This window comes from Coffea arabica, chromosome 10c (assembly GCF_036785885.1).
Source record: "Coffea arabica cultivar ET-39 chromosome 10c, Coffea Arabica ET-39 HiFi, whole genome shotgun sequence".
Lineage (NCBI taxonomy): Eukaryota > Viridiplantae > Streptophyta > Magnoliopsida > Gentianales > Rubiaceae > Coffea > Coffea arabica.
In genome coordinates, this window is record NC_092329.1 from 7,920,861 (window position 1) to 7,934,969 (window position 14,109).

Sequence of the window (14,109 nt, forward strand, 5' to 3'; positions counted from 1 at the left end):
AAAAGTAAAAATCTTTCCAACATTCATCGTGTAACTATTCAGGCACGAAAAGGAATCAACTAGTTTGATTTTTGCATTCATTAACATAGAGCATCTTTGTCATCGTATAGGGCTGCAAATCTGCTGCTCATTGTCTTGTATTCTATGAAATGACCAATTCTGCATGTGAAGTCTGCCTACCTACTGTTAAGTGTTAACCATTAAACAATTTTCACAGATAGGTAAAGGGCGTAAAATCTCCAATTTGAGGGCATCTGTTGCCTAAACATCCTGTGAATCAGAAAACTTAATAGATCAAATAAAATGTTTTTTGAGTGAATTTAATGAATTTTATAAATTTTTGGAATGTTTTATTTTAATTTGTCAAGATCGAAGGTTTGAAAATTTGAAAAATAATGAGTGTTTAAAATTGTATTTAAAATTTATTTGAGTATTTTCAAAGTGCAAAAAGTTATTTTAAATATTTGATATGATTTTTGACGGGTTTTGTAAATGATTCAAAAACTGTAAGTTTTATTTTTTTTTGGTCCAAATTGTGATATAAAAACTATTAAAAATAAAAGACCTCTCTATACCATTAAAAATTTGTAATTTCCATTAAAGAACCATATCATTCATGTTTTTAAATGTTAATAAATGTTAAATTAGCTTCTCACGACAGTTAAATTAAAGGACCACAACAAAATAGCAACTTTAGAATGAAATTATCTTTACTCCCCCAAAATTAGTTTTGTAGTGAAATATTTTAAATTGATTGAAAATGTTACAAAAATTTATAAACAGGGGAGGCAAGTGATATATTTTAAACTTTAGGGGTACAAAGTCATTGCTGTTAGAAATCTTAGGGAAGATTTCTAAAACCTCATTTGAAGTTTATGATAATTTTACTTAGACCACCTAAGATACCAAATATTGCACTCACCTCCCCTATTTTATTATAATATGACAAAGTCAATTCATAAGTCTAAAAAATCATATAAAATGCTAAAATCATTTTATTTCCCAAATAACTATTGGTACTCATCTAATAATTTAAACTAATAAATACGGACGGGAAAAGTGTAGTAAAAAAAAACATATGTTGATCTTTAAACATTTATTTATTGACAGATAAATGAAGTAAATTGTAACAAAATCATTGAGTGAATAAAAATATAAAATTTCATGCTTATTAGTACACAAGGAAAATATGAAATTTTGCCCATACATTATAGACGCTCTTAAGTGAAATAATGTGGACTATTTCATGATGCTAATTAGATATATATATATCCCTTTTTCTTTGCAATTTCAAGCCCTTTTTTCTTTTGATGATCCTTTAACTGAACTGCTAGTGATTCAAGCACTGGTTGAAGATTCAGTATTCCAGTGGTGTATTCATACTTTTGTGTTTTACCATATATTTCTTGTGTATTGTATCTGACGCTTCTCTTTTGTGAGTAGCAAAGATAGTGGTTAAGTTATTTATAGTATGTTGCAGTATTTATATTCAGCTGCAGAACATCAAAAATGGTCAGCTGTGGTGAAGAGGTGGAAACAGTGGAACATTGCCTGCTGAAGTGTCCAAGAGCTGAGGAGGTGTGGAACATAGCACCAGTACAAAGGGAAGGACTAAAGGAGCTTAGAGGCTGCTTCAGAGGATGGTGGGATGTCCTAATGGAAGCTAAGTTCATACCAGAAGGCAAGAAGCACATTGACATAACAGTAAATTTTAATTATATGTCAAATATGGAAGGAGAGAAACAATTTCCGGTTTACTGAGACTAGGAGGACTTTTCAGGCTACGATGAGGGAAGTCTGGTAGGAATGACTGGAATATGAAGAACATAGGAAGTAAGGAAACAAGAAGGAATACAAATGAATCAACAGACCAAATTGGGGACCAAATTTCCCCACGCATGAGCAATAATATGATCCACCTTGACATAGCTAAAAACTCCAAACCCCATTCTGAAAAACTTGGCATTGGAGTGGTAGCAATGGACTGGAGGAAACAAATCAAAGCTAGCTGCGCATTAAGTGACAGGAAAAGTGGGAACAGCATGCAAGATGAGGCAGAAGGATCGAAACTAGCTTTAATTAAAGCTAGGGAATTAGGATGGCAGAGGATTCACATCACATGCTCTAGCGAACTAGTTCAGCAACTGAAAGCCAAGGGGAGTGGAGATGCAAACCTCAATTCCATACTGAAGCCTGGAGGACATCAATATGCTCATTTCTTTGATTCACTTATGTTCCTTCTCTTTTGTCCCTAAATTAGGAAATAGTATACCTAATAGATTTGCAGATTATGCTCTGGGCATTAACCAAGATGAGGAATGGTTCAATACCTTCCAGCTGTGAATATCACAGTTTGATACTTGTGGGACAGTTGCTCAGGTAACCCCATTCTTTTGTAACATGGTTTACAGTAATGAAAGTTGACTTTTGACAAAAAAAAGTATCGTTTGATTTCTTTGCACGGTATGGAAGCAGCTTAGATGACTCTATTATGTTTAAGTTCCTATATGTGACAATTTGTGTCTTGTGGATTGAGCAATTGAGCACTCAGGATGCTTTTCTGAAGTACCGGTTTTTGCAGAATGCTTTTCTTTCAAATACAAACATTTGTGCAAAAGGCTAAAAGCCTCCTCACGTACGGCAAGAAATCTCTCCATGCAGAGTAAAATTTAGAGACGCCTACATTCTGGTTACTTCCCACCTATTAGTGAAAACTGTGGTTTTATCTTATTTGTTTGTAAGACGTTTCCTACCACTGTCCTATTGTTCCTACTTTGAAAGGGGTGTTTCCAGTTACCCACATCCTGAGTGGCAATATCCCGTCAAAAAAGGCACAATGTTCCTAATAATAAAGGTTAAGCATAGTGTCAAACCAGAAATACTTAAGGAAAAAAGTTCTTTTTGGTTGTTCATTTTGTTAAAATTAGTCCACAGCTGTGATCATTGGAGAGCTAAAAAAGAAAATAATTTTTTCCCCACAATTTAATGTGGTGTTTGGGGGAGGGTTGGATTGGATCATAAGTGAGAGAAATTGTAAGTAGAAGGTTTGAGAATAAAAGTTCAAGACATCCCCGCTCACCCCAAAAAAAAAAAAAAAGTGGTTTTCGTTGGACATAATTAATTCAAAAGCATAGCGGCAATCAGAGCAGATATTGCAATAGGGGATGATTTAATTCCTAATATGATACTTTTTTCCCCTGTTTTTGGGTGGTACTCCTAATATGATACTCCAAACACGGACTAAGGTCCTTGTGACTTCCAAAATCCAAAAGAAAATGTTTGTTATTATTTCTGAAACATTTCATCTTGTTGCTTGGGTTCTTTCATTTAATCAATTGTTTTTCTCATGAAAGAGAAATGAAGAAAACTAGGAAAATGGTTCGTTTATTTACCTTTTTTTTTTTTTTTTTTTTTTGAGAAAATGACAGTCATTATATTAGTACTTTTTTTGTTTACCGGCAACGATAACATTTGTATAATCTAATCTATTCTATTTTATAGAAAGAGGGAAATCTATCCTATTTTATAGGAAGCAAAGCCTAAAGAGGTTGTGTAAGGGGTTAACCGGTATACAGATCTAATCAAACTAAAGGGGTGCTCTGCCACCACCTCTGTATTTTTTTCAAAACAGTCGGGGTTTGAACTTCGACCTACAGCCCAAAAGGAAACTCTAAATCAATGGTTAATCATTATATTAGTACTTGATACGCAAGATTATCTTTACAAAATAGAGGCAACTGCCCCAGTCTCATCATGTGCCCTCATTTTCAGCCACACGGGGAAAGAGTCTCCCCCACACTATATTTCTAACCAAGTTAACAGCTAATTGTGCCATATCATGTTGCCTGATCTATACACAAAAGTGAAAGAATAATGATAAAACATCTCTTATTAGGTGTCCTTTGTTTAAGTTTGTTAGGAAAATTTTATGGGAAACATAATTTCAGTACGATAACGTAAAGTAACGTTAACTCGTAAAGTAACGCTAGAGTTAGAGTTTGTTATAAAATCCTATCCAAAACTTACGTTATTTTGGTGGCCTATAAAGAGTGGTCTTTTCTAATTTTACATGTGCTGACTTAGCAAACTCGCTGAATTGAATTTTCCTAATTGCTTTCTTCTATTTTTCTTCTCTTCTACTCCTTGGTATCACTCTGTTCTTGATCCCTCTGGGAAACAGGGAAGATTTGTTTTATCTTGGGGAAATGTTTTATCTTGTTTTATCTTGAAGAAATTATTTTATGTTGGGGAAATGTTTTTTCTTGAGGAAATATTTTCATACATCGAAATAGTTTCTTTTGGACACTACCCAGTAGCACGACTCAAATATTGTTAGCATTTTCGTTTCAGTTATTCCTACCGTTGTTGAAGAGTCCTGCCCCTTCTCCCTTTGCCCTTACAATCTGTCCGTGTTATTTTGGAACTACTTTATGTTCGAAGAGTAGCAACCATAACTAGTTTATGTTCAAACAAGAAGCAAATCTGAACATTTCACCAGTTTCTTTCGACACGACCGTAATCGACAAACTGTTCGTGCAAGGAGCAGGGATGATGAATCAAATTTTTAGAGTTTGACGGTGGATCAATATTTCTATATAGTATATGCATATAGAGTTTATTTGGTTTTTTGTCAATACCAGAACATGAAAGTTGGCAGATATCTTTTCTTCATCCAAACAATATTAATCTCATCACTTTCATTCTTCCTTAGTAGAACTGAATCAACTCAGGCACCGTTATTTTCTTGTGACTCATCCAACCCACTAACAAAATCCTACCCATTTTGCAATACCACCTTAGCCGTCAACGAAAGAGTTGAGGACCTCGTTTCACGTCTAACGTTGGATGAAAAGATCGAACAACTGGAAAACTCGGCACCGGCGATCCCACGTCTCAATATCTCCGCCTATCAATGGTGGTCTGAAGGGTTACATGGAATATCTAGGCATGGAAAAGGGATTAGATTTAATGGCACAATTGCTGCTGCCACCATGTTTCCTCAAGTCATTCTTGCTGCTGCTTCATTTGATACTCACCTCTGGTATCGCATGGGTCAGGTACTGTAATTCCATTTTGAAAATACAAGAATTGGTTTTCCTTGTATATGAATCTTCAACGTTGATGCTAGAGAATGCAAATTGAGATTTAAGAAACTTTTTGTTCACCAGCCTTGATAATCTACTATAACATTTTTCTTTTTTTGAAGAATTTATTTTTTATATTGGATATTAGCAATATGGCTTCTAATTATCAAGGTTACCAATTAGTGAGGCGGTATCGTGTTACTATATTTCGTATGCACATTTTACAGCTAGCTCTAGATAAGAATGTAACATAAGAGGGCATGATCTCTTTCCGAAAGATCAGATTTTTTTGGGTTTTAGAACTTACCGTTGCATCATAATTGGCTTAATTGCAGTTCTGCAGTATTTGATTTGTGATGCTTTTAAACAATGTTTAGGCTATTGGAAGAGAAGCTAGAGCATTTTACAATGAGGGTCAAGGAACGGGAATGACATATTGGGCACCAAACATAAACATATTCAGGGATCCCAGGTGGGGAAGAGGACAGGAGACGCCAGGGGAAGATCCGCTGTTGGCAAGCAACTATGCAGTGTCATATGTAAGGGGAATTCAGGGAGATAGTTTTGAAGGCGGGCAACTCAAGGATGGGCACCTTCAAGCCTCAGCTTGCTGCAAGCACTTCACAGCCTATGATTTGGATAACTGGAATGGTGTTAATCGTTATATCTTTGATGCTAATGTGAGTTTCAACCAAATTTACTTATCTCAATAGATTTTCTTATGTTTTAGTTACTTCTCTCTTTGCTTCTGTCTTTGTGATAGGTAAGTATATTGAATTCTTTTGAAGGATTAGAAGTAGAATTATTCAGGTCATATTTGTGTGGTAGATTTTGAGTCAGCTGGAGCATTTAAACTTTAGACGACAAAGATTCCTGATTACTATGTGGTGGGTTTTTTAGGTGACCGAGCAAGATTTGGCAGATACATACCAACCACCATTCAAGAGCTGCATAGAAAAAGGGCAAGCTAGTGGCGTAATGTGTGCTTATAATCGCATCAACGGTGTCCCAAACTGTGCTGATTACAGCCTCTTGATTAAGACGGTGCGCGAACAATGGGGTTTTCAAGGGTGAATAATTGAGTGAAAACAAATGAATGCCGCCATTATCTTTGCTTGTTTTTTGTCATGTAATTTGTGATTGGTAATTACAATCCAGAACAACATGGTAATTACAGGCAATCTTGGTTTGTTGCTACTCAGGTATATAGCTTCAGACTGTGATGCAGTTGCTGTCATGCATGATAATCAAGGATATGCCAAATTACCAGAAGATGCAGTGGCAGATGTTCTCAAAGCTGGTTAGTCAGCTTTTATATTTTCTTTGTTGCTATAACTTTATCCATGCCTCAAGTGCTTGCTTTTCTCTTTAAATTTTATATCCATTCCATTATCCCATGCCTAACTGCTTAAGGTAAAATATTGCATATGGTTTAAGCTTTTAAGCATGGACCTAAAATACTTTCTGAAACTAGTCTCCAGAGTTGGGACCATTACCTGTTGCTTCCAGTAGAATAATGTCCCTCAAAAGCCTACTTATAGGAAGACCTTTTAATCATCTCATTATTACTACCATATGATACAATGATTATGACAAGTAGAATAATTTTCTTTTAGCATGCGAAAAACTTCAAAACAGATACACTGGTTTTGTTCATTTTACTAGATAAGTTCAAATTTTAACAGATTTAGTCGGCTCATTATACTTTTTCTTTTTGAAACACAAACCTTCACAGGCATGGATGTTGATTGTGGTTCATACTTGCTGAAATACAGTAAAAGTGCCATTGAACAGAAGAAACTTCCTGAATCTGAAATAGACAGAGCCCTTCGAAACTTGTTTTCCATCAGAATGAGGTTAGGATTATTCGATGGCAGCCCAAGAAATCTCAAATTTGGAAACATTGGTCCAGAACAGGTCTGCACCCAAGAGCATCAGGACCTTGCGCTGGAAATTGCTAGAGACGGTATTGTTCTTCTAAAGAACTCAAATAGCCTCCTTCCTCTTCCAAAGGACAAAACCATCTCCCTTGCTATTGTCGGCCCCAATGCCAACACTTCACAAACACTTCTAGGCAACTACGAAGGCCTGCCTTGCAAAAACATTACAATTTTCCAAGCAATTCAGAGCTACCTGGAAAGTGCAGTTTACCATCAGGGGTGTGATGCTGTAAACTGTACTTCGGTTGCACTCAATGAAGCACTTGATGCAGCAAAAGATGCAGATTATGTTATTTTAGTTATGGGATTAGACCAAACCCAGGAAAGGGAGAAATATGATCGAATGGAGTTGATGCTCCCTGGGAAGCAGGAGAGTCTCGTGGAAAGTATCGCATTGGCTGCAAAGAAACCTATTATTCTGGTGGTACTATGTGGCGGTCCAGTAGATATATCCTTTGCCAAAGATGACCCAAAAATCGGAAGCATCCTATGGGCTGGTTATCCAGGAGAAGCTGGAGGAACAGCAGTTGCAGAAATCATTTTTGGCGATCACAACCCAGGTAAAATTTAGGGTGAATTTTGTGAATCTATAGGCACACTTCCTAATTCTGCTAGCTGCACTTGAACAACATACTTTCTCTTTACCCTTTCCATTGTATAGAACAGTTTGATTAGATGGACTTAAAAAAAGTTTTAATGCTGCAGGAGGTAGATTACCAGTGACATGGTATCCAAAAGATTTCGTCCAAGTCCCAATGACAGACATGAGGATGCGATCAGAACTTGCTACAGGCTATCCTGGACGCACATACAAATTCTACAACGGCGTAAAAGTTTTTGAATTTGGCTATGGCCTTGGCTATTCTAATTTTTCCTATGAGTTTGTTCATGTCACCTTTAAGAAGCTCTACTTAAACCAGTTATTACCTGCTAAGGCGCTGAAATTCACTGGTCCCCATCGGTATCTGTCCATTTCAGAATTAAACAATGAACACTGCGATAGCATAGAGTTCTCAGCAAAAGTTGCTGTGAAAAATCTTGGGGAAATGTCCAGTAAGCATCCAGTGCTATTATTTGTAAGGCAAGCCAAGCTAAGCTATGGGAGTCCTCAGAAGCAGTTGATTGGGTTTCAGAGTATTACATTAGGTGCAGGGGAGAGGGCTGAAGTTGACTTTGTTTTGAAGCCTTGTGAGCATCTGAGCAAAGCCAACAGAGATGGCTTTATGGTGATTGAAGAAGGATCTTATTACTTGATTGTGGGGGACAAGGAGCATCACATTACTGTGGAATTATGACATTGGTAATTTTTTCAAGATTCAAGATTTTGCTCCCTTTACTTGTACTAAGAAAATGCGCCTGCCCAAATCGGCAACTAGCTTCTCAAATAATTATATTTGACTTTATTTTATACATGTATAACACTAATAATAAATTTATCAAAAAATTTGACGCGAGATAAAGCTTAGAAATCGTTTTAATCTTGTTAATCCATTTCTTTATATTTGGTATTACACAAAATTTAAATAAATTATCATTATTTTTTCTATAAACTACATGCCATAACCAAAAAAAAAAAAAAAGTAATCTAACATAACAAAATTATCATTTAACCACAAAACATTAACGAGAAGAATTATATTATTTTATCGTAAGAAAATATCATATTATCAATTTTATATTACATACACATAATTATATCATATTATGTACTTTATATTATATAAAATTAAAAATTTAAGCGTCCCATTTAAAAGAGCGGGTAACAAAACTCCATCTGCCCTCTCCCCAGCACAGCTCCCATTGCATCCCTAGCAATTCGCCTTACATTTTCTCCTATCCCATCGAACTCTCATGGGTACCCGCTCCCATTGTATCCTTAGCAATTTTTTCATACAGCCCAACAAATAGCTGAATTTTGTGAAAGGCCCAACAATAGCTGATTCTATGTTGGATCCATTGTCACCACCTTGGGCTCCCTAGAATTGGGACCAACAATAGCTATTTTTGTGGAAGGCCCAGCAATAGCTGATTAGAATCACAATTATGAATAATTTTTTTGGGACTCTATTTGGATAGAAGATTATTTGAAATAATTTTATGAAAAAAATATTGTAGCACTTTTTTGATATGGTGTATGTGAGATAAAAAAAATGATTGAAAAATGTGTTGATGATGCAAGCAAGCCTATGTATGAAAATAAGGTGTAAATAATGTGTAATCCAAACAACCAAATAAATTCACTAGTGCAGGCACATTGTACCATAATAATATAAATATAAGTGCTTTTCACAAGAATTTGGTCTAATAGTATTTTATATTTGAGCTTTTTTTTTTTCTTTTTTCTTTTCCCTTCACTTTCTTGTAACTTATTGCCTTTTGTGTATAAGAACGGAGCCCATAAATTAGCACGTGCATTTCCCCAAAAAAACATCTTTTTAAATAGCAACAGAAAAGGACTTTCCATCTTATTTTTACAAGAAAATCTCATTATTGATCTAACAACATTATTGTTTCCTTTTTCAGACAACACAGTTGTCCAATAATACAATATTTAAAGCAACTCACGATTTTTACTGGTTTCAATCTACACCCATAACACTTTAAATATTGCATTTTGCATTCTGAAATTGTTTTGCTATAACTTTGACCCTCAAAAAAAAAAAAAAGAACCTCGAAGTATCAACCATGTCACAAATACAAGGTGCAATCTGAAAACTGGTGAAAATGTTAGGGCTGTTGTTTAATTGTACCAACCAATACCTCCCCCCCCCCCCCCCCCCTCTCCTCTTCATCAAATAAATGGAGTAAAAACTTGGTAAGAATGAAATGAGCACAATTAGATCATTTGAAACAACTCGATTTGGGGGGTTAAAACTAAGCTTCTTGAGCCAAAAACTACTGAATTAGTCATAAACTAATTACGTTATATCTCTCACAAAGCTAAGCAACTAATCCAAGATATTTCTTCCCTAATTTCCTTTTCCCCTCTCCTCCCTGCTCCAATCCATTTAAACTGATTAACAGTGCCATTTGCTCTATAATTCTGTATAAATACAACTAGTTTCATTCCACGTTCAACCAGCACATTTTCGCAGCTTTTTCTCTTCCACGAAATCGACTTAGCCAGAAGATGAGAATTCTTGAAATCAAAATCATATTTATCTCATCTGTGATACTGGTTACTGCCATCGAATCATTTCAGCCTCCATATTCTTGTGACTCAACTAATCCGCTTGCACAATCCTTCCCATTTTGTAACACCACCTTAGCCGTCGACCAGAGGGTCCAGGATCTTGTTTCACGTTTGACATTAGATGAAAAAATCTCACAACTAGTAGACTCTGCACCAGCCATCCCAAGGCTCAATATCTCAGCCTTTGAATGGTGGTCAGAAGCGTTGCATGGTATTTCTGAGTCTGGAAAAGGCATCCTGTTCAACGGCACCCTTACTGCTGCTACCGTATTTCCCCAAGTCATCCTTACTGCCGCTTCATTTGATGCTTATCTTTGGTATAATATCAGTCAGGTAATTCCAGTTTCATAGACTAAATGTTCTGAAACATTTTTGCCTGTTATGCAGTATTTATTTTAAAGTAAAAAAGTTCTGAAACACAAAACGTTAGACTTCCCTTGCTTAAATATTTATGTACTAGAAATACTTTAGTATTACATGCATTGCTTCCAGTTACCATCTTTCATATATATTTTATGAATTAATTAGCATTTCAGCTCCAAATAAGTTGTAAATCTTCATATAGTTTTCTTATTTTTCTTCGTATACTTCTCTGCAGTACAGTGTAAAAAGTATTTCAATCAATAGTCATTTAATATCTGTGTTTTTTTTTTTTTGGGTATGGGGTCATGTCTTTATGATCTTTGATGATTGACGCATTGTTTAGGCAATAGGGAAAGAGGGCAGGGCATTTTACAATGAAGGTCAAGCGCTTGGAGTGACATTTTGGGCACCAAACATAAACATATTCAGGGATCCCAGGTGGGGAAGAGGTCAGGAAACACCCGGGGAAGATCCCTCTGTTGCAGAGAGTTATGCAGTTTCATATGTCAGGGGAATTCAGGGAGATAGTTTTGATGGAGGGCAGCTCAAAGATGGGCACCTTCAAGTCTCAGCATGCTGCAAGCACTTTACTGCCTATGATTTGGACAACTGGGATGGAGTCACTCGATTTGTCTTCAATGCTAATGCAAGTAACCAAACAATTTCAGTTTACAGCTTCAATAAGTTCTTCAATTTTTGTTTTTTTTTCCCGTGAAATTTTTTTTGATATTTCGATTATTGTTCCTTGGCGCGCCAAAAAGTAGTCTTTTTTAGTATACAAGTTAAAGGTTGCAAGGCAATCTGATGGATTACATCCATAATTTTCCTTTGTTCCAAATGGGGGTTTGTTTCAGGTTACTGAACAGGATTTGGCGGATACGTACGAGCCACCATTCAAGAGCTGCATACGACAAGGGCAAGCTACTGGTCTAATGTGTGCCTACAATCTCCTGAATGGCGTCCCAAACTGTGCTGATTACAATTTGTTAACTGAGACCGTTCGTGGAGAATGGGGATTTAAAGGGTGCAAAATTTAAGAATCATTAAATTGCCAACAGTAGGACCATTTATGCTATGTGCCAGTTGTGATTGATCTTTGTCTGATGTTGATCAGGTATATAGCTTCAGACTGTGATGCAGTCGCAGTTATTCATGATGATCAAGGATATGCTAAATTACCAGAAGATGCAGTTGCAGACGTACTCAAAGCCGGTTAGTTGGCTGTTTCTTTATTACAAGTTACAACAACGTTAATACAAGTGGTCAACTGAATGATGGCATTGTTGGTCGGATATTAGCATCTACAATTGAATATACGCTTGAAATTTGAGATGCAAAACACTACTAATAACAGAAAACTTGAAGATCTCGCACATTAGTATGCTTTTCATTACTGCATGAATGCCGGGCAGTGTAAATTTATTTGGTTGGACAACATACACTTGTTTCTTAATTGAAACATGAAACTTCGCAGGCATGGATGTCGATTGTGGCTCATTCTTGATGAATTATACTGGCAGAGCCATTCAACAGAAGAAACTTTCTGAATCTGACTTAGACAGAGCCCTTCACAACCTATTCTCTATTCGAATGAGGTTAGGACTGTTCAATGGTGACCCAACAAGGCTTGAATACGGGAACATTGGTCCAGAGCAGGTCTGCAGCCAAGAGCATCAAGATCTAGCCCTTGAAGCTGCTAGAGATGGCATTGTGCTTCTAAAGAACTCATATAACCTCCTCCCCCTACCTAAGGCAGAAACAGTCTCCCTTGCTGTAATCGGGCCCAATGCCAATACTTCAGAGACCTTTGTCGGAAATTATCATGGCCTTCCTTGCAAGAACATTACAATTTTCCAAGCACTTGGGAGCTACACCAAAAATGCAGTTTATAGTCAGGGGTGTGATGGTGTAAACTGTACTTCACCTGCAACTGTCGAAGCATTTGGTGTTGCACAAGAGGCAGATTATGTTGTTTTAGTTATGGGATTGGACCAATCCCAGGAAAGAGAGGAGCTTGATCGAACAGAGCTTGTGCTCCCTGGGCAGCAGGAAATTCTCATAAAGAACATTACACTACATGCTAAGAATCCAGTAATACTAGTGTTACTTTCTGGTGGTCCAGTTGATATTTCCTTTGCCAGAGATGATCCAAGAATTGGAAGCATCTTATGGGCAGGTTATCCTGGAGAAGCTGGAGGTATTGCTTTAGCACAAATCATTTTTGGCGACCACAATCCAGGTAATGCTTAAGACAACAGTGGTGCCTCTGTAACAAAAATTCCTACTTGGATATAATTACATTACATCACATACTTTATTGCGTCAACGATAAGGGGACAAATCCAAAAATTTGACAGATTTCTAATTTACAATGCAGGAGGTAGATTACCAGTAACTTGGTATCCAGAAGATTTTATTAAAGTTCCAATGACAGACATGAGGATGCGATCTGAACCTTCAACAGGCTATCCAGGACGCACCTACAGATTTTACACCGGCCCAAAAGTGTATGAATTTGGCGACGGCCTTAGCTACTCCAATTACACTCACGAATTTGTTCATGTCACCCCAGATAAGATCTACATAAACAAGTTATTACGACCTGCTAAGGCCATCAAAAGATCAGCCACCGATCGTTATGCATTAGTTTCTGAACTGGGAAAAGAATTATGTGAGAGCAAAAAGTTCTCAACTAAAATAGCAGTTGAAAATCATGGAAATTTACCTGGCAAGCATCCAGTACTATTATTTGTCAAACAGGCCAACCTCACAATTGGGAGCCCTCAGAAGCAGCTGATAGCATTCCGAAGTGTGAGATTAGAGGCAGGAGAAAGAGCTCACATTGACTTTGTTCTGAACCCTTGTCAGCACCTAAGCAGAGCTAACAAAGATGGTTTATTGGTGATTGAAGAAGGATATTACCACCTGATTCTGGAAGATAAGGAGTATCCCATTAATGTGGTATTGTGACAGTTGGAATTCTATGCCAAATTGCTGCTGAGAATAAGGTGCATTGACATAGATTACCGAAAATCTGCTGCCAATAATGGTTTGAGCAATTCTCCTGTCTAGATGGCAGTTGCACATGTGCATTAATTTTTTTTCCTTGTTCCACTAATGGCTGAGCTTTTGGTACTATTTGAAAGAAATCTGTTTCAGCAATTTGGATAAACATGCGGATTTGCCTTCAAAATTGGGCTTTCTGTTTTTTGGTAATTGCTTTCCTGGTTGTTCTGATCTTGCTTTTACAACAAAACCTGTATTAGCTTGCACTCAAAACAGGTCATGTACATCCTTTAATTGGACACAATTTCCATTCTTTGAAGAGCCTATAACCATATAAATTTATCAACAAACTAATTCTCATACGTCTGAACATGTACTTCGTTCACACTGGAAAGAAGAAAGTACTTAGACTAATGCATGGTGTAGATTTTCTTAATCCAAATATTAAAGAACAAGAGTCAATCCCTGAGTAAATCAGTCAAATTAAATTCCCACCTGGAAAACAAAGTCAAAGTAGCAGTTG

The 14,109-nt window shown here is 36.7% G+C and overlaps 2 protein-coding genes and 1 long non-coding RNA gene across 3 annotated transcripts; 2 read left to right on the top strand and 1 right to left on the bottom strand.

The window, feature by feature from the left end:
• The first annotated feature begins 4,073 nt into the window (after window positions 1–4,073).
• On the top strand, window positions 4,074–8,436 carry LOC113713658 (probable beta-D-xylosidase 7). The gene is made up of 6 exons (XM_027237438.2): window positions 4,074–5,057; window positions 5,462–5,764; window positions 5,985–6,154; window positions 6,287–6,384; window positions 6,820–7,584; window positions 7,730–8,436. Exons 1-6 carry the CDS (start codon window positions 4,644–4,646, stop codon window positions 8,317–8,319), a joined length of 2,340 nt encoding a protein of 779 aa, XP_027093239.1. The 5' UTR covers window positions 4,074–4,643; the 3' UTR covers window positions 8,320–8,436.
• Window positions 8,437–10,114: 1,678 nt separating this feature from the next.
• Window positions 10,115–13,752, top strand: LOC113715067 (probable beta-D-xylosidase 7). Its single transcript, XM_027239219.2, has 6 exons — window positions 10,115–10,550; window positions 10,924–11,226; window positions 11,435–11,604; window positions 11,695–11,792; window positions 12,055–12,819; window positions 12,958–13,752. The coding sequence occupies exons 1-6, from the start codon at window positions 10,155–10,157 to the stop codon at window positions 13,548–13,550; spliced, it is 2,325 nt and encodes a 774-aa protein (XP_027095020.1). The 5' UTR covers window positions 10,115–10,154; the 3' UTR covers window positions 13,551–13,752.
• Window positions 11,781–13,440, bottom strand: LOC140016055 (uncharacterized). The gene is made up of 2 exons (XR_011822390.1): window positions 13,306–13,440; window positions 11,781–13,182 (listed from the first exon to the last, which is right to left on the bottom strand). It is a non-coding gene; the product is annotated as an uncharacterized lncRNA (long non-coding RNA).
• Window positions 13,753–14,109: the final 357 nt, after the last annotated feature.

What these genes read in the sequence shown, in the direction of transcription:
- LOC113713658 (XM_027237438.2), top strand. Translation starts at nt 4,644, where the DNA reads ATGAAAGTTGGCAGATATCTTTTCTTCATCCAAACAATATTAATCTCA. An exon ending in GAACAATGGGGTTTTCAAGG is followed by an intron (nt 6,155 to 6,286) that starts GTGAATAATTGA and finishes GTTGCTACTCAG; the next exon opens with GTATATAGCTTCAGACTGTG. An exon ending in GGCAGATGTTCTCAAAGCTG is followed by an intron (nt 6,385 to 6,819) that starts GTTAGTCAGCTT and finishes AAACCTTCACAG; the next exon opens with GCATGGATGTTGATTGTGGT.
- LOC113715067 (XM_027239219.2), top strand. Translation starts at nt 10,155, where the DNA reads ATGAGAATTCTTGAAATCAAAATCATATTTATCTCATCTGTGATACTG. An exon ending in GGAGAATGGGGATTTAAAGG is followed by an intron (nt 11,605 to 11,694) that starts GTGCAAAATTTA and finishes GATGTTGATCAG; the next exon opens with GTATATAGCTTCAGACTGTG. An exon ending in TGCAGACGTACTCAAAGCCG is followed by an intron (nt 11,793 to 12,054) that starts GTTAGTTGGCTG and finishes GAAACTTCGCAG; the next exon opens with GCATGGATGTCGATTGTGGC.